The sequence below is a fragment of the Aotus nancymaae genome, unplaced genomic scaffold (assembly GCF_030222135.1).
Source record: "Aotus nancymaae isolate 86718 unplaced genomic scaffold, 86718_ANA_hifiasm-v0.15.2.pri h1tg000058l, whole genome shotgun sequence".
NCBI lineage: Eukaryota > Metazoa > Chordata > Mammalia > Primates > Aotidae > Aotus > Aotus nancymaae.
This window is the reverse complement of record NW_026988472.1, coordinates 55,689,530-55,715,634: the sequence shown is the minus strand read 5'-3', so window position 1 is coordinate 55,715,634 and position 26,105 is coordinate 55,689,530. Positions and strand designations below refer to the sequence as shown.

The following is a 26,105-nucleotide window of genomic DNA, read 5'->3' as shown; positions in this document are numbered from 1 at the left end:
CAAGCCACGCCGCCATCGACCTCCCGCGAGGTCAGGTGGGAGGGGCGTGGAGAAGGGGGTCCCCTGGGACCAGGTGGGAGGGACGTGGAGAAGGGGATCCCCGTGGGCATGGTGGGAGGGGCGTGGAGAAGGGGGTCCCCTGGGACCAGGTGGGAGGGACGTGGAGAAGGGGATCCCCGTGGGCATGGTGGGAGGGACGTGGACATGGGGGTCCCAAGCCACGCCGCCGTCGACCTCCCGCGAGGCCACGCCCAGACCTCGCCTCCATCGACCTCTTGCGAGGTCACGCCCAAGCCACTCCTCCATAGACCTCCCGCGAAATCTCGGCCAAGCCACGCCCCCATGACCTCGCCTCTAGGCCACACCCAGGGCACACCCCTCCCGTCGCCCTCCGGCTCCACCCCCGCCGCTGATGAAACTCCGCCCCTAGCCCCGCCTCCCGGGCCCTGTCCCCGTCCCTGGCGCTCGCCCCGCCCTCCCAGCGGAGACTGACATTCCCGCTGGACGCGCAGGCTCGGGGGTCCCTTGGGAGGAAAGGCGGGCGTGGATATTTGGGGTTCCTTGCGGGCGCCACGTGGAGCATGGAAATGCTGGGGTTCCGGTGGCTTCGGTAGTGGGCAGCTGTGGGGCTGGCGGTTTGTTATCCACACGGGGGGGCCGGGCTCTGACATGGGGGTGTTGTGGGCAGCACGTCTGAGAATGTGGAGAAGTGGGTCCCCTCGGGCCAGGTGGGAGGGGCGTGGAGATGGGGGGTCCCCGCGGTCATGGTGGGAGGGGCGTGGAGAAGGGGGTCCCCTCGGGTCAAGTGGGAGGGGCGTGGAGAAGGGGTTCCCCTCGGGCCAGGTGGGAGGGGCGTGGAGAAGGGGGTCCCCTCGGGCCAGGTGGGAGGGGCGTGGAGAAGGGGGTCCCCTCTGGCCAGGTGGGAGGGGCGTGGAGAAGGGGGTTCCCCTCCGGCCAGGTGGGAGGGGCGTGGAGAAGGGGTTCCCCTCGGTCCAGGTGGGAGGGGCGTGGAGAAGGGGGTCCCCTCTGGCCAGGTGGGAGGGGCGTGGAGAAGGGGTTCCCCTCCGGCCAGGTGGGAGGGGCGGGGAGAAGGGGTTCCCCTCGGTACAGGTGGGAGGGGCGTGGAGAAGGGGGTCCCCTCTGGCCAGGTGGGAGGGGCGTGGAGAAGGGGTTCCCCTCGGGCCAGGTGGGAGGGGCGTGGAGAAGGGGTTCCCCTTGGGCCAGGTGGGAGGGGCGTGGAGAAGGGGGTCCCCTCTGGCCAGGTGGGAGGGACGTGGAGAAGGGGGTCCCCTCGGGAGTGGTGGGAGAGGCGTGGACATGGGGGTCCCCGCGGGTCTGGCGGGAGGGGCGGGGAGGTGGGGGTCACCGCGGGCATGGTGCGAGGGGCATAGAGAAGGGGATCCCCGCGGGCATGATGTGAGGGGCATGGAGAAGGGAATCCCCGCGGGCATGGCGGGAGGAGCGGGGAGATGGGGGTGCCCGCGGGCATGGTGGGAGGGGCGGGGAGATGGGGGTCCCCTCGGGCCGGATGGGAGGGGCGTGGAGATGGGGGTCCCCGCAGGCCGGGTGGGAGGGGCGTGGAGAAGGGGGTCCGCTCGGGTCGGGTGGGAGGGGCGTGGAGAAGGGGTTCCCCTCGGGCGTGGTGGGAGGGTCGTGGAGATGAGGGTCCCCGCGGGCGTTCTGGGAGGGGCGTGGAGAAGGGGGTCCCCTCGGGAGTGGTGGGAGGGGCGTGGACATGGGGGTCCCCGCGGGTCTGGCGGGTCGGGCGTGGAGATGAGGGTCCCCGCGGGCATGGCGGGAGGGGCGGGGAGATCGGGGTCCCCGCAGGCCGGGTGGGAGGGACGTGGAGAAGGGGGTCCCCTCTGGAGTGGTGGGAGGGGCGTGGCCTTGGGGTCCCCGCGGGTCTGGCGGGACGGGCGTGGAGATGGGGGTCCCCCCGGGTCTGGCGGGAAGGGCGTGGACATAGGGGTCCCCGAGGGCATGGTGGGAGGGGCGTGGACATGGGGGTCCCCGCGGGCATGGTGGGAGGGGCGGGGAGATGGGGGTCCCCGCGGGCTGCGTGGGAGGGGCGGGGAGAAGATGGGGGTCCTTGTGGGAGGGGTGTGGACATGGGGATCCGCGCGGGCGTGGTGATGGGCGCGGGGTGGGCGCTGTGTGGTCGTGGGCGCCCCGGTGTCGGTTGTGCCTTCATCCCCCTAAACGGACCCCACCTCCAGGTCGGCGGGTGTCTGGCGCGCCGCAGGCTGCAGGGGTCGCCCGTGAGCTCTGCGAGGATTTTTTTTCTTAAACCCCAGGAGGTTTAACTCCCACCTGCTGCGCGTACACCCAGAGTGCTGTGGAGTCTCGGGGTACCGTTTCCCAGCCTCTGTGACGCAAAACATTGTCAAATAAAATGTCAAAAATAAAAATGTGGGCATAATAGTCCAAGATAAAATTTAAAATAATAATAATAATGTACCCAGATGATATTGCAGTGATGTCTTTTTACAGAAAATAATTATACAGTTAATTTTGTCAGCTGTGAAAATCCCAGCATTTCCAGCACATTCTGGGGAAAACGAAAAACAGTATTGACAGAAGTCACAGAAGGCTCGGATCGATGGGAGGAAAAAAAACCATCGAAACCATGTGATGTCTCTTTTTAAATATGGTGTTTTTGAAAAAAAATTTTTTTTAAATAACAGCAGCACATAGATTGTGATTTCAGATTTTTGCAGGAGTAAATTTCTTCATTTTGCAGCAATAGAAGGAACCAGAATTTCACAGACCGTAGTGCATATAAGATAAACTCTATGTACTGGAGTTTTGTTTGTTTGCTTGTTTTTTTTATTTTTTATTTATTTATTTTGAGATGGAGTCTCGCTGTGTTGCAGTCGCCTGATCTCAGCTCACTGCAACCTCCGCCTCCCGGGTTCAAGCGATTCTCCTGCCTCAGCTTCCCTGAGTAGCTGGGAGCGTGGTGGTGCATACCTCATATCCCAGCTACCCGGGAGGCTGAGGCAGGAGAATGGCTTGAACCCGGGAGGTGCAGGTCGCAGTGAGCCCAGATCGTGCCACTGCACTGGAGCCTGGGAGACACAGCGAGACTCGTCAAAAAAAAAAAAAAATTCACCATTGCAATCTTCCACCATACAGGGTGTATTAGCGATGGTTCTCTAGAGGGACAGAACTAATGTTATATACATATATATTCCATTATATATATATAAGTATATATGTTATATGTATTCCATTATATATACACCTTATATATATTCCATTATATATACACCTTATATATATTCCATTATATATACACCTTATATATATTTCGTTATATATATGTTATATATATTCCATTATAATATGCATTATATATTCCATTATGTGTATAACTATGTTATATATATTCCATTATATATACACCTTATATATATTTCGTTATATATATGTTATATATATTCCATTATAATATGCATTATATATTCCATTATGTGTATAACTATGTTATATATATTCCATTACATATACACCTTATATATATTTCATCATATATATTCCGTTATAAATATGCATTATATATTCCATTATATATATGTTATATATATTCCATTATATATACACCTCATATATATACTCCGTTTTATGTATACATTATATATATTCTATTACAAATATGCATTATATATTCCATTATGTATACACCTCATATATATTTCATCATATATATGTTATATATGTTCCATTATAAATATGCATCATATATTCCATTATGTGTATAAATATGTTATATATATTCCATTATATATACACCTCATATATATATTCCGTTGTATGTATACATTATATATATTCTATTACAAATATGCATTATATATTCCATTATGTATACACCTCATATATATTCCATTATATATACACCTTATATATATTTCATTATATATATTCCGTTATAAATATGCATTATATATTCCATTATATATATGTTATATATATTCCATTATATATACACCTTATATATATTTCAATATATATATACATTATATATATTCCATTATATATATACCTTATGTATCCCATTATGTTTGCATATTATGTTCCATTATAAACATGCATTATGTATTACATTATATATATATAATTTATATATATTCCATTTTGTATATCCCTTACATATATATTCCATTATACATTATATATTCCATCATAAATATACATTGTATATTCTCATATATATGCATTATATATACCATTTTTACATACATGTATACATAAATGCATATCTAATATATAAATATATAAGGGATACATATAAATATATATATATAACTTCCATATGTATATATAGGAGCTAATTATTCATTATATATAGATACATATAAAAAAGAAGATATATATATAAAGAAGTTTTATATATATATGTATAAAGAACTTAATTATTAACTCACAGTCACAAGGTCCCACAATAGGCCATCTGCAGGCTGAAAGAGGGATAGATAGATGATAGATGGATAGATAGATAATAGAATATAGATGATAGATAAATAGATGAAAGATGGATAGACGATGGATGGATGATAGATACATGGATATATAAATGGATAGATCGATGATAGATACATGATAGGTATATGGATTGATGAATGATAGATAATGGATAGATAATAGAAGATAGATGATGGATAGATGACAGATGATAGATGGATAGATAGATGATAGATAGATGGATAGATAGATGGATGATAGATAGATACGCATGGCCAGGCACGGTGGCTCACGCTTGTAATCCCAGCACTTTGCAAAGCCGACCAGGTGGATCATGAGGTCAGGAGTTCACCAGCCTTACCAACCTGCTGAAACCCCCATCTCTACTAAAAATACAAAAATTAGCTGGGCGTGGTGGAGGGCACCTGTCATCCCAGCTACTCAGAAGGCTGAGGCAGGAGAATCACTTGAACCCGGGAGGCAAGGGTTGCAGTGAGCCGAGATCTCACCACTGCACTCCAGCCTGGGTGACAGAGAAAAACTCCGTCTAAACTACAAAGAAAGAAACAAAAACGATACATAGATAGATAGATGATAGATAGATAGATAGATACTGGTGATAGATAAATATAGATAGATACATAGATGATAGATAATAGATAAATGATACATATAATAGATTATAGGTGATAGATGATAGATAGAATCAGATAGATGATAGATAGATGATAGATAGATACATAGATGATAGATAGGTGATAGATGATAGATAGGTGATAGATGATAGATGACAGATAGATAATGGTGATAGATAAATAAAGATAGATACATAGATGACAGATAGATAAATGATACATATATAGATTATAGATGATAGGTAGGTGATAGATGATAGATAAATTGATAGATGATAGACAGATGATAGATAGATAGAATCAGATAGATGATAGATAGATGATAGATAAATTGATAGATAGATGATAGATGGGCCTCCCAAAGTGCTGAGATTACAGGTGTGAGCCACCGCACCTGTCTGCGTTTGCAGGCAGGAGCCCCTGTGCCTGACCTTGCTGTAGTGTTTTAAAGCAAGCATCACAGGCCGGGCGCAGTGCCTCACGCCTGTGATCCCAGCACTTTGGGAGGCCGAGGTGGGTGGATCGCGAGGTCAAGAGATCGAGACCATCCTGGTCAACATGGTGAAACCCCGTCTCCACTAAAAATACAAAAAAATTAGCCAGGCGCCGTGGCGGGCACCTGTAGTCCCAGCTACTCGGGAGGCTGAGGCAGAGAATCGATTGAAGCCAGGAGGGGGAGGTTGCAGTGACCTGAGATTGCACCACTGCACTCCAGTCTGGGCGACAGAGCGAGACTCCGTCTCAAAAAAAAAAAATAAGAAGGGGCCGTAGTGCGTATCGTGGACTCAGGGTGATTGATTCCCTGTGACGCAAAACATTGTCAAATAAAAATCCTGGCACTACCACTTAGTGATGTTACAAATGGGCCGGGCACGGTGGCTCGTGCCTGTAATCCCAGCGCTTTGGGAGGCTGAGGCGGGCGGATCACGAGGTCAAGAGATCGAGAACATGGTGAAACCCCGTCTCTACTAAAAAATACAAAAATTAGCTGGGCGTGGTGGCGCACGCCTGTAGTCCCAGCTACTCGGGAGGCTGAGGCAGGAGAATTGCTTGAACCCGGGAGGCGGAGATTGCGGTGAGCCAAGATCGCGCCACTGTACTCCAGCCTGGCTACTGAGCAAGACAGCAAGACTCTGTCTCACAAAAAAAAAAAAAACAAATGTCACTTAATCGTTCTAATCTTCAGTTTTCCCTTCTGTAAAAACAGGCATACTACCACCTACCCTCAGGGTTATTATGAGGATTAAGGGAGACTACATACTAGATTGAAACATATGAAACTGCCAATATTTACTCATTTTGACCTACAAAAATGTTTTTTTCATATGGTTAAACCTAATACATAAAGCATATTATATGATCTGGAATATTATATGATCAATAAATGGTAGATGTAGAAATTATTATCATGGATAATAAAAGTGAATGGCATCCTACTGAAACCTCCCAATCTTAGAAGAAATAAGCACAGATAAACCCCTCAAGAAAAACTGGTCTTTTTAGAAAAGGATTGGAAGCCAGGAGTGGTGGCACACACCTGTAGTCCCTACTACTTGGGAAGCTGAGGTGGGAAGATTGCTTAAGCTCAGAAGTTCTCGGTTATGATGACTGGGTGTCTGCACTAAGCTTGGCATCAATATGGTGACCTCTTGGGAGTGGGGGCCCACCAGGTTATCTAAGAAGAGGTGAACCAGCCCAGGTCAAAAACCGAGCAGGTCAAAACTCATGGGCTGACCAGTAGTGGGATCACCCCTGTGAAAAGCCACTGTAATCCAGCCTGGGCAACACAGTGCGACCCTGTCTCTCAAAAAAAAAAAAGAAAAAGAGAGAAAAAAAGCAAAGCAAAGCAGTGAAGGCCTCAAGGAAGTAATCAAAAGTATGGGGAGGCTGGGGGCAGTGGCTCACACTTGTAATCTCAGCACTTTGGGATGCCAAGGCGGGCAGATCACCTGAGATCAGGAGTTCGAGACCAGCCTGGCCAACATAGGGAAACCCCGTCTCTACTAAAAATACAAAAATTAACTAGGAGTGGTAGCAACACCTATAGCTACTCAGAAGGCTGAGGCAGGAGAATCGCTTGAACCTGGGAGGCAGAGGTTGCAGTGAGCAGAGATCGCACCACTGCACTCCAGCCTGGGCAATAGAGAGAGATTATGTCTAAAAAAAAAAAAAGCTAGAGGGAAACAGATGGAGATCACCTTCCCTTTCCCGTCTGTAAATCTCTCTTGTAGTTTACATTTTACTATTCTTAATTTTGGTTTTTTGTTGTTTTAGATGGGGTCTTGCTGTGTCACTCAGGCCAGAGTACAGTTGTGTCATCATATCTCACTGTAGCCTTAATCTCTTGGGCTCAAGAGATCCTCCTGCCTCAGCCTCCCAGGTAGCTGGGATTACTGACAAGTGCCACCACATCTGGCTAATCTGTTTTTTCAGTTTTAGCAGAGCTGGGTCTCTCTATGTTGCCCAGCTGGTCTTGAACCCCTGAGCTCAAGGAACCCTCCTGCCTTGTCCTCCCAAAGTATTGGGATTACAGGCGTGAGCCTCTGCGTCCAGTCTAAATAATATCCTTACTTTATGAAAGATGGGAAAGTGCAAATTTCCTAAATTTCGAAAAGGAAAATAAGGAAACTAGACATAAATAAGGAAATTATAGGTTGGGCGCAGTGGCTCAGCACTTTGGGAGGCTGTGGTGGGAAGATCACTTGAGCCCAGGAGTTCAAGACCAGCCTGGGCAACGAAGTGAGATCCTGTTTCCACAATAAAAAATTTAAAAAATTTAAGAAAAATAAAAACAACAACAAAAATTTTTTTTTAGTTAGCGGAGTACGGTGGCATGCACCTGCAGTCCCAGCTACTTGGGAGGCTGAGGTGGGAGGATTGCAAACTATAGAATACTGAGGTGTAAAGCCCGGCGCGGTGGCTCACGCCTATAATCCCAACACTTTGGGAAGCTGAGGAGGGTGGATCACGAGGTCAAGAGATTGAGACTAGCCTGGCCAACACGGCGAAACCCCGTCTCTACTAAAAATACAACAATTAGCTGGGCGTGTGTGCCTGTAGTCCCAATTATTGAGGAGGCTGATGCACGAGAATCGCTTGAAATTTAGGAGGCGGAGGTTTTAGTGAGCCAAGATCACACCATTGCACTCCACCCTGGTCACAGAGCAAGACTCCATCTGAAAAAAAAAAAAAAAAAATAGTGAGGTGTATGTCCATGGTTAGCTAATAGAAAACAGGGAGTAAAGAGAAATGATGCATAAGCCAGTGCTTCTCAAATTTGTGTTACAGTAAGAATCAGCTGAGTTGCTTTTTTTTTTTTCCTTTTTTTGAGACAGAGTCTCCACTCTGTCACCCAGGCTGGAGTGCAGTGGTGCGATCTCGGCTCACCACAACCTCTGCCTCCTGGGTTCAAACCATTCTCCTGCCTCAGCCTTCCGAGTAGCTGGGATTACACACACTCGCCAAAATGCCCGGCTAATTTCTGTATTTTTGTAGAGACGCTGTTTCACCATATTGGCCAAGCTGGTCTTGAACTCCTAATCTCAGGTGATCTGCCCGCCTCCGTCTCTCAAAGTGCTGGGATTACAGGCGTGAGTCACCACACCCGGCCTGAGTTGTTTTTAAAGCTAATTTCCAAGCTCGTACCCCAGACACACTGAATCTGACTCTAGAGGAGGAGCTTGGAAACCAATGTACCCAGGTGATTATAACCAGACAAGTCTGGGAAACTGCTGCACCTTATGGTTTTCAAGGAGGCAAACTCGCAGTAACCTCATGGATGAGGAACTATGAGGTGGATGATAGGGCAGGCAATATTGGTAATGACAAAATCCCTTGAGGACAGGAGTTCCAGACCAGCATGGCCAACACAGTGAAACTCCATGTTTACTAAAAGTCCTAAAAATTAGCCAAGCGTGGTGGTGTGCACTTGTAGAACCAGCCACTCTGGAGGCTGAGGCACAAGAATTGCTTGAACCCAGGAGCTGGAAGTTGCAGTGAGCCGAGATTGCACCACTGCACTCTACCCTGGGTGACAGAGTGAGGCTCTGTCCCCCGCCACCACCAAAAAAATGGTTTTGCAGACACAGTGGGGGGTTCTATTCCCCTTGTTGCCTAGGCTGGTCTCAAACTCCTGGCCTCAAGTGATCCTCCTGCTTTGACATCCCAAAGTGTTGGAATTATAGGCATGAACCATCAGGCCCAGCCTTTTGGCTAAGATCAAGTGGAGAAATTTGGCAGACAGCTCCTTAACCAACTGATCAATGTTAACATCACCAATAAGAAGTCATGTTGATGTTATGTGTACCACCTGAAATGATGCAGATATACTTCGTCTCTGTGGCATTCTGCCCAAAAATACACTACCCAGTCTAATAATGAGAAAAATATCAGACCCAAATCGAAAGACATTCTACAAATACCTGGCCAGTACTCTTCCAAAATGTCATGAAAGACAAGGAAAGACTGGGAAGATTCACAGATTGGAGAAGACTAAAAAGACATAATATTCCACATTGAAATACTAACTGAATATCACAAAAAGATAAAAAATAAACAATCAAAAACAAAAACAAAAAGAGACATAATGACCAAATGCAACATGGTATCTTGAATTGGATCCTGGAAGAGAAAAAGGATGTTAGTGAAAAAACTAGTAAAATTTGAATAAAATCTAAAGTTTAAAGAACTGTACAAATGCTAATATTTCAGTTTTAATAAATGTGCCTTTAGTAGTATGTTAACATTAGGGGAAGCCAGGTATATGGAAACTCTCTTCTATAAATCTAAAATTAGGCAGGGCGCGGGGGCTCACGCCTGTAATCCCAGTACTTTGGGAGGCCGAGGCAGGCAGACAATGAGGTCAACAGTTTGAGACCAGCCTGGCCAGCATAGTGAAACCCTGTCTCTACTAAAGATACAAAAAATTATCCGGGCGTGGTGGTGCACAGCTGTAATCCCAGCTACTCGGCAGGCTGAGGCAGGAGAATTGTTTGAACCCAGGAGGTGGAGGCTGCAGTGAGCCGAGATCGCACCATTGCACTCCAGCCTGCGTGACGGGGCGAGACTCCATCTCAGGAAAAAAAAAATCTAAAATTAGTCCAAAATAAAAGTATCGAAGGAAAAATGTCATTTCTTAAGCTAGGTGGTAAGTACACATTTAATGGTTTTATTATTTTCCATATCTAATATATCCTATATTACTTTAGGATAATATTTTAGGATAATTATTTAGGACTTTTTTATTCTATATTATTTTACACATGAACTATTTCATGGTTTATTTTATGTTATTTTTTCTTCATTATTTTTCTGAAGGAATATTTCATAGTTTAAAAACCAAGGCTGGGAGTGGTGGCTTACACCTGTTATCCTAGCACTTTGGGAGGCCAAGACGGGAGGATTGCTTCAGCTCAGGAGTTTGAGACCAGCCTGGGCAACATAGTGAGACCCCTGTCTCTACAAAAAAATTAATTAGCCAGATGTGATGGCACAAGCCCGTAGTTCCAGCTACTCAGAAGGCTGAGGTGAGAGGATTCCTTGAGCTCAGGAATTCAAGGATGCAGTGAGCTGTGACTGTGCCACTGCACTCCAGCCTGGGTGGACAGTAGGACTATGTCTGTAAAAAATAAAAATAATAAATAATTATATTTTCCTTTATTAACAAGTAATAAAGGAAAAATGTAAGGCTTCTAACATAAGCCATCCTTGGAAGGGATCTGTGAGATTTTTAACACTCTAAAATCAATTAAGTTTATTTGGGATAAGCACAGGATTACCCCAAGTAAATCAGTAGGTGTCAGTAGGTAAGACTTCTATTTCAGCAACTACACTGAGCTCCATCTGATGAAATGATGTATTAACAGAATAAGGATAGTAAGCAAGTCATCAGATGAGAGTCCAGCATACAGGCCAAATTCATCAATACTCACCGGCACCATCTGGAAGTGGGGAGTGTCCCGGTAGAAATGCATCCCTGTAGAGAAGCTGGGGGCTTGATGATAACCAGGCATTACAATCATTGAACACGACAACCAGACATCACATGCCTTCTCATGTGATACAACAGGAAGCATACGCCATCACTTATAAAGCATCTTGATCCACACAAATAAAATCATTTTTACCTGAATCTAATCCAGCCTACTGGATTGATGGTCTAAATGTCCACTGATAGTACAGAAAAATACTGGGAGTACAATCAGCCATACCGTGAGAAATTCAGTCATCTGGCTTCCTCAAGAAATAAATGCCATTTTTAGGCTGGGCAAGTTGGCTTACCCCTGTAATCCCAGCACTTTGGGAGGCCAAGAGGGGGGATCACCTGAGGTCAGGAGTTCGAAACCAGTCTGGCCAACCATGGCCAACATTGTGAAACCCTGTCTCTATTAAAATAAAAAAATTAGCTGGGCATGGTGGCAGGTGCTTGTAATCCCAGCCACTCTGGAGGCTGAAGCAGGAGAATTGCTTGAACCTGCCAGGCAGAGGTTGTAGTGGGCCAAGATTGTGGCACTGCACTCCAGCCTACGTGACAGAGGGAGACTCTGCCTCAAAAGAAAAAAAAGAGAAATAAATGCCATTAAAAAAAAAAAATCCTGTATAATTAGCTCATGAAAGAAAGAAAAAGATTGGTGGGACTTTTTTTTTGTGGTGTGTGTGTGTGTGTGTGTGTGTGTGTGTGTGTGTGTCTGTGGAGACAGGGTCTCACTCTGTCACCCAGGCTGCAGTGTGGAGTGCAGTGGTGGGCTCATGGCTCATTGCAGCCTCTGCCTCCAGGCTCAAGTGATCCTCCTGCCTCACCCTCCCAAGTAGCTGGGACTTATGGGCACATGCCACCATGCCTGGCTAAGTTTTGTAATTTTTGTAGAGATAGGGTTTCATCATGTTGGCCAGGCTGGTCTCGAACTCCTGACCTCAAGCGATCTGCCCGTCTCAGCCTCCCAAAGTGCTGGGACTACAGGCCGGAGCCACCTCACCTGGCCTATACTCTTAATATAAAAGACTTCAAAGATAATGTCTAAATCCTGATTTCAACAAGCCAAATGTATAAAGACATTTTAGAAACAATGGGGAAATTTGAGCATAGATTGGGTATTAGATAGTATTAGGGGATTATTATTACTTATTTGATAGATGTTATAATGGTAGAAGCATTTATTTTTAGAGAGGATCTCATTCTGTTGCCTAAACTGGAGTGCAATGGTGTGTGTGATCGTAGCTCATTGGAGCCTTGAATTCCTGGGCTCAAGGGATCCTCCCACCTCAGCCTCCCAAGTAGCTAGGACTACAGGCATGCGCCACTACGCCAGCCCATGTTACTATTATTTATCTTTTTGTAGAGATGGAGGTCTCGCTACATTACCCAGGTTGGTCTCAAACTCCTGGGCTCAGGCAATCCTCCCGCCTCAGCTTTCCAAGTGCTGGGATTATAGGCATGAGCCACTGTGCCTGGCCAGAAGAGTTATTAATTTTAGAAAAATTTTTCTATAAGAGATTCTGTAAGAATTTACTGGTGAAATAAAATGTATGGGATTTAAGATACCACAGCACCTTTCCAAAAAAAAAGGGTGGAGGCTGAATAGATGAAAGAAGACTGGGAAAATATTGTTAACTGTTAAAGCTTGATCATGGTTCACTGTACTCTTGAAGGTTCATTACACTCTTTCTACTTCTAAGTATGTTTAAAATTTTCCATAGCAAAAAGTTAAAAATTAAATTCAATTCACTGCCTGGTTCTGATTTTCTCATTGAGCAATATTCTGATTAAAATGTCTTCGGTCAGCCAGGCATGGTGGCTTACACCTATAATCCCAGAACTTTGGGAGGCTGAGGTGGGCGAATCACTTGGGGTCAGGAGTTTGAGACCAGACTGGCCAACATGGTGAAATCCCGTCTCTACTAAAAATACAAAAATTAACCAGGCATGGTGGCATGTGCCTGTAATCCCAGCTACTCAGGAGGCTGAGGCAGGAGAATCACTTGAACCCGGGAGGCAGAGGCTGCAGTGAGCCGAGATCGCGCCACTGCACTCCAGCCTGGGTGACAGAGTGAAACTCCATCTCTAAAAAAAAGGTCTTCTGATCTTCTGACATGTAGATTTGCCAACCAGGACAGAATATGCCGATCAACAAATATGAGTATTTGCCTATTTGTTAAATTTTTCGTTGTAGATTCTTAATAGTCAATGTTTAGATATCAGTCTGATTTAATGTTTGGACACACCTGATTGGTGAGACTTGAAAACATGAATGATGATGAATGTTACCAGTGGTCAACTAACTGGATGGTCAACTGGTCTTCTCTAAGAGGATATACTCTCAACAGTTTTATTTATTATTATTATCATTTTAATTTTTCTTCCAGGCAGCACTAAGGGAACTCCCCACAGTTTTGCATTCGCCATTTTACCAGCATGCTGTGCTCTTCTACTTGAACTGCAACACGGGAAGCTTGTGATTGAGGAATTGACGAGCTGTGGAATTAGAACCAGGGAAGACCCACCTCTCTTCTCCTACATTCATTATTATTATTTATTATATGTCATAAAATAACACTTACTGAATAGTTACTATGTGCCAGACATTATTCCAAGCACTTTACAATAAATTATTTCATTTCATCTTTACAACTGTCTTAGTGTCCTATATTTACAGATGAGGAAACTAAGGCTCAGGTGACTTGCCTCAAGAGTCTGAGTTTAAGCACAGGAGTTTGACTTCAAAGCCATGTTCTTAGGTACTAATACTATCTTAATTTGAGAACAATGTCACCAGTCACTTAGTTTATTTTCTAAATCATGGACATGAGCGTCTCTGAACAGTCTATAGCAGCACACGCAAACCAGGCAAGCAAATAGGTCCCTGGCAAAATGCGCAAGATTAGCTTATGTTGGAGAAAAAAAGTGAGTTAATGGGAATTTGCAGTTACTTTGTAATGAATCTTGGAGGGAGGGGACAGGACAGCATAGCCTCTCTTACACTTACACACACACACACACACACGTATATATGTGATTTTGATTCAGGGTCTCACTCTGTGGCCCAGGCTGGAGTGCAGTGGCACGATCTTGGCTCACTGCAACCTCCACCTCTTGGGCTCAAGCGATGCACCTCCACCTCTCAAGTAGCTAGGACCACAGGGGCGTGCCACCATGCCTGGCTAATTTTTTGTATTTTTTGTAGTGATGGGGTCTTACCATCTTGCCCAGGCTGGTCTCCAACTCCTGGGCTCAAGCAATCCTCCTCCTTCAGCTTCCCAAAGTGCTGTGATTACAGGCGTGAGCTACACCACACCTGGCCACTTACAGGCCACTTATTGAGAGACTACCTCTGAAGTTTCAGGGCATTATCTATGGTAAGACTTGACATCGAGGGAAAGCTCCAGGCAGTCCTATTTACACAGCTCCAACTGATAGCAAAAGCAGTCTAATTGCTCGGAACTTTAATAATTAGAGGTTTGCATGGAAAAACCTAGAATTTGTTATAAAATGAAGAGCCCTTGAAATTAGGTCGATTGGCTACACTGAGATATAAAAATGTATTTTAATGGAATGGATATATTTACTATGTAGTAACTTCTAAATATCAATTAAAAATAATCATGCCAGATTTGAGTTAAAGGGAACACCTTCTGGTTTAATTGTAAGAAATTTTTTTTGAGACAGGATCTGTCACCTAGGCTGGAGTGCAGTGGCATGATCATGGCTCACTGCAACCTCAATCTCTTGGGGTTTAAGCAATCCTTCTTCAGCCTCCGAGTAGCTGGTACTACAAGCATGCACCACAATGCCCAGCTAATTAAAAAAAATTATTTGTAGAGACGATAATGGGGAAGTCTCCCTATGTTGCCAGGCTGGTCTCAAACTACTGGCCTCAAGAGATCCTCCCACCTCAGCCTCCAAAAGTGTTGGGATTACAGGCATAAGCCGCCATGCCTAGCCTAATAGAAATCTGTCTTACCTTTTAAAAAATTTATATTACACCTTCTGGTAAACAAATTCTGCCCAGTCTGATATGTGTTGCTTAAAATTAGGAGAACCCGTACTTACTTGGTGATCTTAAATCTGTTGACTTAGAATTTAATTCCGAAGTTTAAAACAATGAAGAGAAAATGAATTGAGAAGCAAACCTCTTAAAACCCCCGATTCTTACTCTAAACTTGAATTCTGGAAATATATCAAGAAACTGTATTATAGTACTTGGAGCTGTCGAGAGCTCTCAAGTATTTGTTCTGCTTTCATTGGACTGTGTCATAGTTTATTTTCAATAGCAGAGAGTCAAGTAAGTTGAAGAGGTTACTTTCTAACGCTGTCAGAAACGGGGGACGAAGTAAGTGGTTCTAAAGCTTTTCCCCTACCTTTATATATATATATATATATAATTTTTTATTTATTTTTTTTTTTTTGTAGAGCCATGTTCTTGCTATGTTAGCCAGGATGGTCCTTTATACATTTTCATCTGTAACAGTGGTTCACTAAGGCACTGATTTATAGCCAAGAGGGTACTACTTCTCTAGTTTTTACTATTTATGTTTCCAATTTCCCATTGTGGCCTTTTCTTTCCTTTAAAGTCTTCCTGATTTCATAGGAAGAAGGAAACACAAGGAGAGAGTAGTTTTGTGATCATTGATATAACATGGCCTCCAACTACTCAAATGTAATTTAACTGTTTACTCTATTTGACCACTTCTTACATAGACCGTAAGATAACCAAATTTCTGGTTCATGGAAGGTCTTATGTAATACATAATAGAGTCACAAACACAAGATATAAACGAACATTTTTATTTTATTGTAAATCAAAATGAACGAATATTTAAACAAGATGAAACGCTGTAATACGGAGTTGGCTGAAAACACTAGATTCCAAGTCCCCAAAATGTGGAAAATCCAAACCTATATAGGCAAAATTTAAAAGAAACTATTGTCAAACTTTTATATCGATTTAAACCAGCTTGTAGAATTTAAGTGTAATTTTAATCATAATTTATGCATGACAGATGAAATATAAAATGTTAACAGCAATTCATTACTTAAAAAGACCTCAACTATTAAGTTACTAACTAAAAAGCAAAGGATTAATCTGCAATGATATACCTAGTAATTTTTTATATATTTCTTCTAAAGTACTTGTATTTACCAAAGGATTATTATTAATAATGCTGCTTCTGTTTTTTGGTTTCTGTTTTTGTTTTTGAGACAGAGTTTCATTCTCATTGCCCAAGTTCCCTCATTTGTAAAATGGGAATAATACATATCTCATAGATGGTTCAGGATTAAAAGAGGTCAGGTAAGTAGAGCTCTCTGTGGAGAGGCTGGCACAAAGAATAATAGCTATTATTTAATCAAATCAAGCTCCTAGAAACTTTGCTACTTCTTTTCATTCAATTCTTCAACCTACTTGCCATCTGATTTCAGCTCCACCCACCATTCCAAAGAAACTGTTTTCACCAGGCTCGCCAATTGCCAATCCAAATGACAAATTTCGGTCCTCATCTGATTGACCTTTCTACAAGGACTGGACACTGCTGACCACTCCAGCCTTTGAAACTTTCCTTCTTTGGCTTCTCTAAAAACAGTATATCCTGGTTTCTACATACTTTTCTGGACAGTCTTTCAAAGTATCTTTTGAGGTTCTTTTATCACTTGCCTTTTTTCACACTTAAAAAAATGTTTTAACTTTACCAAAGTAATACGTGTATATTTGCATGCCAATGACAGTTACTCACCCAGGTCTTCTCTGGCCATTTTTAGCACCCTTCATCAGGTGCAGTGGCTCATGCCTGTAATCCCAGCACTTTGGGAGGTTAAGGAAGAAGGGACGGCTTGCGTCTAGGAGTTCAAGACCAGTCCAGGCAAAATAGCGAGACTCTGTCTCTACAAAAAATACAAAAAAATAATTAGCCAAGTGTGGTGGCATGTGCCTATAGTCCCAGGTACTCAGGAGGCTGAGGTGGATCCCGTGAGCCTAGGAGGCTGAGGCTGCAGCAAGCTGTGATTGAGGCCACTGCACTCAGCCTGGGTGACAGAGACCCTGTCTCAAAACAACAAAAAACCTAGCACCCTCACTCACACCCTCTCACATCACTTTTATTTTCTACTTATTATTATTATTTTTTAAGATGGGGTTTCACCACGATGGCCAGGCTGGTCTTGAACTCCTGACCTCAGGTGATCCGCTCACCTCAGCCTCCCAAAATGCTAGGATTACAGGCGTGAGCCACCGCGCCCGGCCCACTTTTATTTTCTAAATAGTACTTCTCACTATTGTTTATTGTCTCCTTCACTAAATTCTAAGCTATTTGAGGGAAGGGGCTGTTTCATTCATTGCTGTATCTAGAACAAGCTTGTCCAACCTGTGGCCCACAGGCCACCTGCGGACCAGGAAGGCTTTGAATGCGGCTCAACACAAATTCATAAACTTTCTTATAACATTATGAGATTTATGCAGACATTTTTTTTAAAGCTCCTCAGCTACTGTTAGTGTATTTTATGTGTGGCCCAAGACAATTGTTCTTTCAGTGTGGCCCAGGGAAGCCAAAAGATTGGATATCCCTGATCTAGAATAATGCCTGGTATCCATTAGACTCAATGAATATTGACACATCTAATCAGTTATCAAATCTGAAATATATTCTACCTCCTAAATTCTCTCAAATCTCTGACCACTGTTCCTGCCTTACAGCTAACTCGTGTCTCAGCTAATGATTGCCATAACCATTTCCGGTCCTGCTCCCCTACCATCCACATTCTGAACTGCTGCTGAAATGCTCCTACCATCCACCTGAATTGCTGCTGAAATGATCCTAGTCCTTCAACAGATCCCCACTACGTTTAGGATAAAGTCCAAATTCTTTAGCAAAGCATACGGCGCTCTCCAAAATCTGGGCCCTGGCTAATTCCTCAGTTTCAATTCTTGCCAGCCCTTCCATGTGCACCATGCTCTAACCATTCCTAATTCTTTAGTCACATGCTCATTGCACAGGCTATTTTTCCTGCCTGCAACGATACCCATTCCCTACCCCTATTGCTTTCTCTGCCTAATTCAGGCTAGTAATCTCTGGAAAGGTTTCCCTTCGATCCAGAGTTGGGATTAGTCTGTACCTTCAGAGTATGCCATACGTATTTTACCATTTCACTTATCACACTCTTGCATGGACTTATCTTAGCACTAGAACCTAGCACAGTGCTTGGTAGAGAGTAGTCAAGAAAGGGTTACTGAAATGAAATTCACCAACCTATTCCTTATAACCAGGTTTTCACCCCAGACTGCTCTACCATATGTGCTTCTACACCCTGACCAGTGGTGCTGCTAAGTACCTCTGGAGAAAAAAAAAAAAAAACCACACCACAATAAATTGGCATCATTTTAAATTAAGTCTTTAACCTCCCTTGTACATAAAGCATCCAGTAATCCTTTCATGGATCCCTGGTCAGCTCCAACTCCCATTTTCATCAGTGACTATTGTAAAATTAAAAACAAAAATGCTTAGACTTATTTTTTTGAGATGGAATCTCGCTCTGTCACCCAGGCAGGAGTGCAGTGGCCCAATCTTGGCTCACTACAACCTCCACCTTCCAGGTTCTAGCAATTCTCCTGCCTCAGCATCCCAAGTAGCTGGGACTACAGGCACGTGCCACTGCACCCAGCTAATTTTTGTATTTTTAGTAGAGATGGGGTTTTGCCATGTTGACCAGGCTGGTCTCGAACTCCTGGCTTCAGGTGATCCACCTGCCTCGGCCCCGACAAAGTTCCGGGATTACAGGCATGAGCCACCACGCCTAGCCTGCTTAAACTTACTTAGAAAGGTCTGAAGTGAAAAAAATGAATCCCCACTCCCAATTCCACCTCACTTTTAGGAGGTGTTAATAGTCTGAAGTACATCTTGCCCAATCTTTTCTTTGGGTATATAAACATGGATTTCTTCCCCTTTGCCCTCTAAACAAATGAAATCAAACACTACCTATTAATTTTTTCCCAAGAATATCTTTTCACCTGACACATATAGATTTTCCTTTTTCTTTCTGAGACAGAGTTTCACTCGTTGCCCAGGCTGGAGTGCAATGACTCGATCTTGGCTCACTGCAACCTCAGCATCCCATGTTCAAGCCACTCACCTGCCTCAGACTCCTGAGTAGCTGGGATTACAGGCACACACCACCATGCCTGGCCAATTTTGTATTTTTTTTTAGTAGAGATTGGGTTTCACCATGTTGGTTAGGCTGGTCTTGAACTCCTGACGTCCAGTGATCCACCCGCCTTGGCCTCCTAAAGTGCTGACATTACAAGCGTGAGCCACCACGCCCAGCTGATTTTCCTCATTCTTTTAGCAGCTGCACACTTTTTAACTGAATGGATATACCATAAATCAACCTCTCTGCTACTGATGGACATTTAGCTTGTTTCCAGTTTCTCATTATACCCTACAGGACAAGTATTCAAGCCCCTAGTCCCATTTTCACTTTTGTCACAAGGATGATCTTACAGTTTCACAGAGGAAGCTGAAGCTATGAAGCGTGAACTCCTTGATTTCCTATCTCCCTATACACACTGATATATAACTACATCCATTCTTTTCTCTCAGGGTAGAAGATCTCTCAAGGCAGTATCTCTACCTATGTTAGCTAACACCCTCTCCCGTTTTCACAGGTCCTTCCAACAATTATCCTCTCTTGCTTTCTTCCCCTAAGCCTACACAGGTATACTTATTTGCCATCTTAAGACTCTCCCTCTCCCTAATTTCTTAAAAGAATAGTCCATGGGCCAGGCACAGTGGCTCATGACTGTAATTCCAGCACTTTGGGAGGCCAAAGCGCTGAGATTACAAGTGTGAGCCACTGCACCCGGCCATGAGACCCCATTTCTACAAAAATGCAAACAATTAGCTGGGTGTGGTGGTGTGTGCCTGTTGTCCCAGCTACTCGAGAGGCTGAGGTAGAAGGATTGGTTGTGCGGCGCCGATGGATGGACTTATGAGGTCTCTAAGGAGAAACAAGAAATAAGAATGCCTCCTCAGACCAAAAAAAAAAATCCATATTCTGTCTGGGCACGGAAGCTCACGCCTATAATCCCAGCACTTTGGGAGGCCAAGGAGGGCAGACCACTTGAGGTCAGGAGTTCAAGACCCTTCTGGGCAACATAGAGAAACCCCATCTCCAAAAATTAGCCAGGTGTGGTGGCATGTGCCTGTAATCCGAGCTACTCAGGAGGCAGAGGTAGGAGGATCACTTGAACCTGGGAGGGAGGCAGAGGCTGCACTGAGCCAAGATCACACCACTGCACTCCAGCCTGGGTGACAGAGCAAGACTCTGTCTCAAAACAAAAACAAAACCAAAAAACCCCCCACAACATCAGCCAAGCACAGTGGTTCACGCCTGTAATTCCAGCACTTTGGGAGGCTAAGGCGAGTGGACTACCTGAGGTCAGGAGTTCGAGACCAGCATGGTCAATATGGCAAATCCTCATCTCTAATAAAAATACAAAAATTAGCCAGGCGCAGTGGCTCATGGCTGTAACCCCAGCACTTTGGGAGGCAGAGGTGGGCGGATGACTTGAGGTCAGGAGTTCAAAAACAGCTTAGCCAACATGGTGAAACCCCGTCTTCAAAAAACCAAAAAAAAATACAAAAATTAGCTGGGCATGGTAGTGTGTGCCTGTAATCTCAGCTGCAGAAGAATTGCTTGAACCTGGGAGATGGAGGCTGCAGTGAGCTGAGATCATGCCACTGCACTCCAGCCTGGGCGGAGTAAGATTCCATCTCAAAAAAAAAAAGAAATCCACATTCTCTAACTAGACAAACATGTTTTAGAAATCTTACAATAAGTGCTCGCTTCGGCAGCACATATACTAAAATTGGACCTATACAGAGAAGATTAGCATGGCCCCTGTGCAAGGATGACACGCAAATTCGTGAAGTGTAAAAAGAAAAAAAATTTAGGAAAAAACAAAGAGAAATCTTACAATGAACAGTACCCATAATTCTCAGGGCAAGGCAAATGGAGACTCTAAGGCTGTGAGAGCCATGGCATACACGGCCAGGGGAATCAGTCAGAACCCACTTAATCAGAAGGAAGCAATGCCCAGACTCACATTCAAATAGTCACAATGAACAGTGGTTCCAACTCGCCATTTTTTCTTTGGAGGAAGCTGCTGTTTAGGAAACTTGAGAACCGGAGATTTTCTTCGAACCTCATCCGCACTGCAATCAAAACACTTTTTCATAAGATGCAGCCCCGATTTCTGGTCCCCAGGAAAAAAAAGCAACTATAATACAAAAAGTCCAAGGTACCTAAGAACGAGCCTAGGGAGGAAAACACCAAACCAAAGGCCAGACATCCACCTTCTAAGGCTCAGATCAGGCAAGCCCTCATAGGCTCTCCAAATTAATAACTTGACCTCAGTTTCCTATTAGGAAGATAAGGAAACCAGGCTAAAGAATTTTAAGAATCGAGTTCCAACATTCTATCTTTTTTTTTTTTTTGAAATGCAGTTTCACTCGTTACCCAGGATGGAGTGCAATGGCGCAATCTCAGCTCACTGCAAATTCCACCTCCTAGGTTCAAGTGATTCTCCTGCCTCAGCCTCCCAAGTAGCTGAGATTACAGGTGCCTGCCACCACACCTGGCTAATTTTTGTATTTTTAGTAGAGACGGGGTTTCACCATGTTGGCCAGGCTGGTCTCAAAATCCTGAGCTCAGATGATCCACCCGCGTTGGCCTCCCAAAGTGCTGGGATTACAGGTGTGAGCCACCATGCCCAGCCCCAAGATTCTATCTTAAAGGTTAAAAGGCTAGTACACCTAACTCATTCAGAATGGAAACAAGAAATTAAAAACTGGTTTGAAAAAAACAAAACAAACTAGTTTGGGCTTCCCTCAATCATCAAAGAGTATTCACCTTCTTCTCTTACACTATAAGGGGTCAAGGTATCACATTTTCCTCTTCATTTTTTAAATTTTAAAACTGTTTTTTCAGTAATACAAACAGGGTCTCGCTATATTGCCTAGGCTGGTCTCAAACTCGAGCTCAAGTGATCCTCCCACCTCAGCCTCTCAAAGTGCTGGGATTATAAGCATGAGCCACCATGCCCAGCCTATCTTCCTCTTTTAATGTGCTTCAGAAAACAATGACTATTACAGATATTAATAATTAAATCAACAAGGATGGGGGCTGGGTGTGGTGGCTCATGTCTGTAATTTCAGCACTTTGTGAGGCCAAGGTGGAGGGACTGCCTGAGCTCAGGAGTTCGAGACCAGCCTGACCAACATGGCAAAACCCCATCTCTACTAAAAATACAAAAATTAGCCAGGCGTGGTAGCACACGCCTGTAACCCCAGCTACTCGGAAGGCTGAGGCAAGAGAATCACTTGAATCCAGGAGGCAGAGGTTTGCAGTCAGCTGAGATAGCGCCACTGCACTCCAGCCTGGGCAACAGAGCGAGATTCTGTCTCAAAAAATAAAATAAATCAACAAGGATGGGAAAAAGAACCCAAAACTGAATACAAATAGAAATAAATGACTCTAACTGTATCAAATTGATTTCTTAAATTACACACAAAAACAGAATTGATTCAGTATGTTTGAGATATAATATCCTAACTATACCACAGTGATATATATATAGTCTAAGAAAAACTACGAAAAACATCTTGAACCTACTTCATAGGTTTGTTGTTGGTCATGGTATTATTATGGTAATTCTGAAACTATTTTGTACATAAAGTAGGACAGAGCAAATTTCTCAATAAATACATTGATTTCGAAGTAATTCTATAGAGAAACTAAGTTATTTCTTGAGAATGGATATAAATATGAAATGAGGGAAGGTGAGAAAAAAAATCTATAGATACAACCTAAATTGGAGGTAACAGTATAAAGTTGTGATTTAAAATATATGTATATGGGCCAGGGGAGGTGACTCATACCTATAATCGCAGCACTCTGGGAGGCCGAGGCAGGGGATCACCTGAGGTTGGGAGTTTGAGACCACCCTGAGCAACATGGAGAAACCCCCGTCTCTACTAAAAATACAAAATTAGCCAGGCATAGTGGCGCATGCCTGTAATCCAAGCTACTCTGGAGGCTGAGGCAGGAGAATCACTTGAACTCGGGAGGCGGAGGTTGCGGTGAGCCACAGTCACGCCATTGCACTCCAGCCTGGGCAACAAGAGTAAAACTCCGTATCAAAAAAAAAAATAAAACTGTGTGGCAGGGGAGGGTGTGGGATGTGTGTGGTTTGTGTGGTGTGTGTGTGTGTGTGTTTCCCAGTTCTATCCAAAAAAGAGTCCTGAAGCAAAGACATCTCAATGGTAATGAGCATATCTAACACCTAGATCTTGGTTTCTAAATAGCATTCCCCAGTAAAAGGAACCTGGGGGGCACAGTGGCTCACGTCTGTAATCCCAGCACTTTGGGAGGCTGAGGCAGGCAGATCACTTGAGGTCAGGAGTTCAAGATCAGCCTGGCCACCATGGTGAAACCTCATCTCTACTAAAAATACAAACATTAGCTGGGCAAGCTGGTTACTTGGGAGGCTGAGGCAGAATTGCTTGAACCTGGGAGGCAGGGGTTACAGTGAGCTGAGATTGTGCCATATTCTAGCCTGGGTGACAGAATGAGACTCCATCTCAAAAAGAAAAAGGAACCTGGGCTCTTGGAGAAATGGCTGACTATAGGTATAGGACAAGAAAAGATCAAAGAGAGCCTTTAGCATCTTGTGCCAGAAGGCTGGGCACGGTGCCTCAGGCCTGTAATCCCAGCACTTTCGGAGGCCGAGGCAGGCAGATCACCTGAGGTCAGGAGTTTGAGACCAGCCTAGCCAATATGGTAAAACCCCATCTCAACTAAAAATACAAAAATTAGTCAGGTGTAGTGGTACACGTCTGAAATCTCAGCTACTTGGGAGGCTGAGGCAGGAGAATCACTTGAACCCAGGAGGTGGAGGTTGTGGTGAACCGAGATTGCACCACTGAACTCCAGTCTGGGGAACAGAGCAAGACTCCGTCTCGAGAGAGGGGAAAAAAAAAAATCTTGTGCCAGAAAGCAAAAAGTTCTCGAATATTTACAAGGTCATTAAAAAAAAAACACAGAGAGATCCAAGATGGCCGATTACTAGCAGCTGAGGATTGTAGCTCCCAGTGAAAGCGCAGAGAACGACAGGATGCCACACTTTCAGACGAACTTTTGTTGCTCACAGACCAGGAGATTCCCAGCGGAGGAACCCCACGGGTCACCAGCGCAACTCTTGTGGCCGGCGTGGCAATTCCCGGTGTAGAGTAAACAGGACTGGGTCCCCTTTCGCTCGATGTCTGGAGCTCCGGGAAGGCAGAGTCGCCCATTCAGCTGATTGAAAAAGGGACTCAAGACGGAAGCCAGACCAGAGATTCCCAGGCAGAAAAGCACCAAGAATCAACGCTGCCGTTTTAGCTGGCGCAGTGGGTTGCTCAGATTTTGGCGCTGGGAATCAGTAAGTTGGACATCCTCTCAGAGACCTAATTTGAAAGTCGGTAATTACAAAGACGACAGGTGGATAAATTTACAATGATGGAAAGAAACCAGCGTAAAAAGGCAGAGAATACCCAAAATCAGAATGCCTCTCCCTCTACAGGGGATCACAGTTCCTCATTAACAAGGGAACAAGGCCTGATGGAGAATGAGTGCGTTCCATTAACAGAATCAGGCTTCAAAATGTGGATAATAAGAAACTTTGGTGAGCTAAAAGAACATGTTCCAGCCCAATGCAAAGAAACTAAGAACGTTGAAAAAAGGTTTGACGAAATCCTAACGAGAATAGACAATTTAGAGAGGAATATAAGTGAATTAATGGAACTGAAGAATACAATAGGAGAACTCAGCGAAGTATGCACAGGTTTTAACAGTCGAATTGATCAAGCAGACGAAAGGATATCAGAGGTTGAAGACCAACTTAATGAAATGAAACGACAAGACAAGATTAGAGAAGAAAGAGTAAAAAGGAATGAGCAAAGTCTCCAAAACATATGGGACTATGTGAAAAGACCTAATTTACGATTGATAGGTGTACCTGAATGTCATGAAGAGAATGAATCCAAGCTGGAAAATATTCTTCAGGATATTATTCAGGAAAACGTTCCTAACCTACTAAGGCAGGACAATACTCAACTCCAGGTAATACAGAGAACACCACACAAAGATATTCCTCCTCAAGTAGGGCAACTCCAAGACACATAATCGTTAGATTCATCAGGGTTGAAATAAAGGAGAAAATTCTAAGGGCAGCTAGAGAGAAAGGTCAGGTTACTCATAAAGGGAAGCCTATCAGACTCACAGAAGACCTCTCAGCAGAAACTCTACAAACTAGAAGAGAGTAGGGGTCAATATTCAATATCCTCAAAGAAAAGAACTTTCAGCCCAGAATCTCATATCCAGCCAAACTAAGCTTCATAAATGAAGGAAAATTAAATTTTTCACGAACAAGCAAGCACTCAAAGATTTCACCACCACCAGGCCTGCTTTACAAGAGCTTCTGAAAGAAACACTACACACAGAAAGGAACAAACAGTATCAGTCATCCCAAAAACTTACCAAAAGGTAAAGAGTATCTCCATAATGAAGAATCTATATTAACTAAAGGGTAAAATAGCCAGCTAGCATTAAATGACAATATTAAACTCACAAATATCAATATTAATCCTAAATTTAAATGGATTAAACATCCCAATCAAAGACATAGACAGGCAAATTGAATAAAAAGTCAAAACCCATCGGTACACTGTATCCAGATCCATCACACAAGCAAGGACACACAAAGACTCAAAACAAAGGGCTGGAGGAAGATTCACCAATCAAATGGAGAGCAAAAAAAAAAAAAAAAAAAAAAAAAGGAGTTGTAACTTTTGTCTCTGACAAAACAGACTTTAATAGTAACAAAGACTAAAAGAAACAAAGAAGTACCTAACGGAAAAAGGACCAATGCAGTAACAGGAGTCAATGATCATAAAAATATATGCACCCAATATAGGAGCAGCCAGCTA

General features: G+C 44.0%; 1 protein-coding gene and 1 non-coding gene across 2 annotated transcripts in view; one reads left to right on the top strand and one right to left on the bottom strand.

Annotated features, from left to right (window-relative positions):
- Window positions 1–15,863: 15,863 nt before the first annotated feature.
- LOC135269912 (transcription initiation factor TFIID subunit 1-like) overlaps window positions 15,864–26,105 on the bottom strand; it is a 31,832-nt gene continuing 21,590 nt past the window's right edge. Inside the window, 3 exon segments of the mRNA XM_064364541.1 lie at window positions 15,864–15,990; window positions 16,824–16,971; window positions 21,185–21,293. Coding sequence (XP_064220611.1) covers window positions 16,927–16,971; window positions 21,185–21,293 — 154 coding nt within the window. The 3' untranslated portion in view covers window positions 15,864–15,990; window positions 16,824–16,926.
- LOC135270050 (U6 spliceosomal RNA) lies at window positions 20,918–21,024 on the top strand. The gene has a single exon (XR_010338264.1). It is a non-coding gene; the product is annotated as a U6 spliceosomal RNA (small nuclear RNA).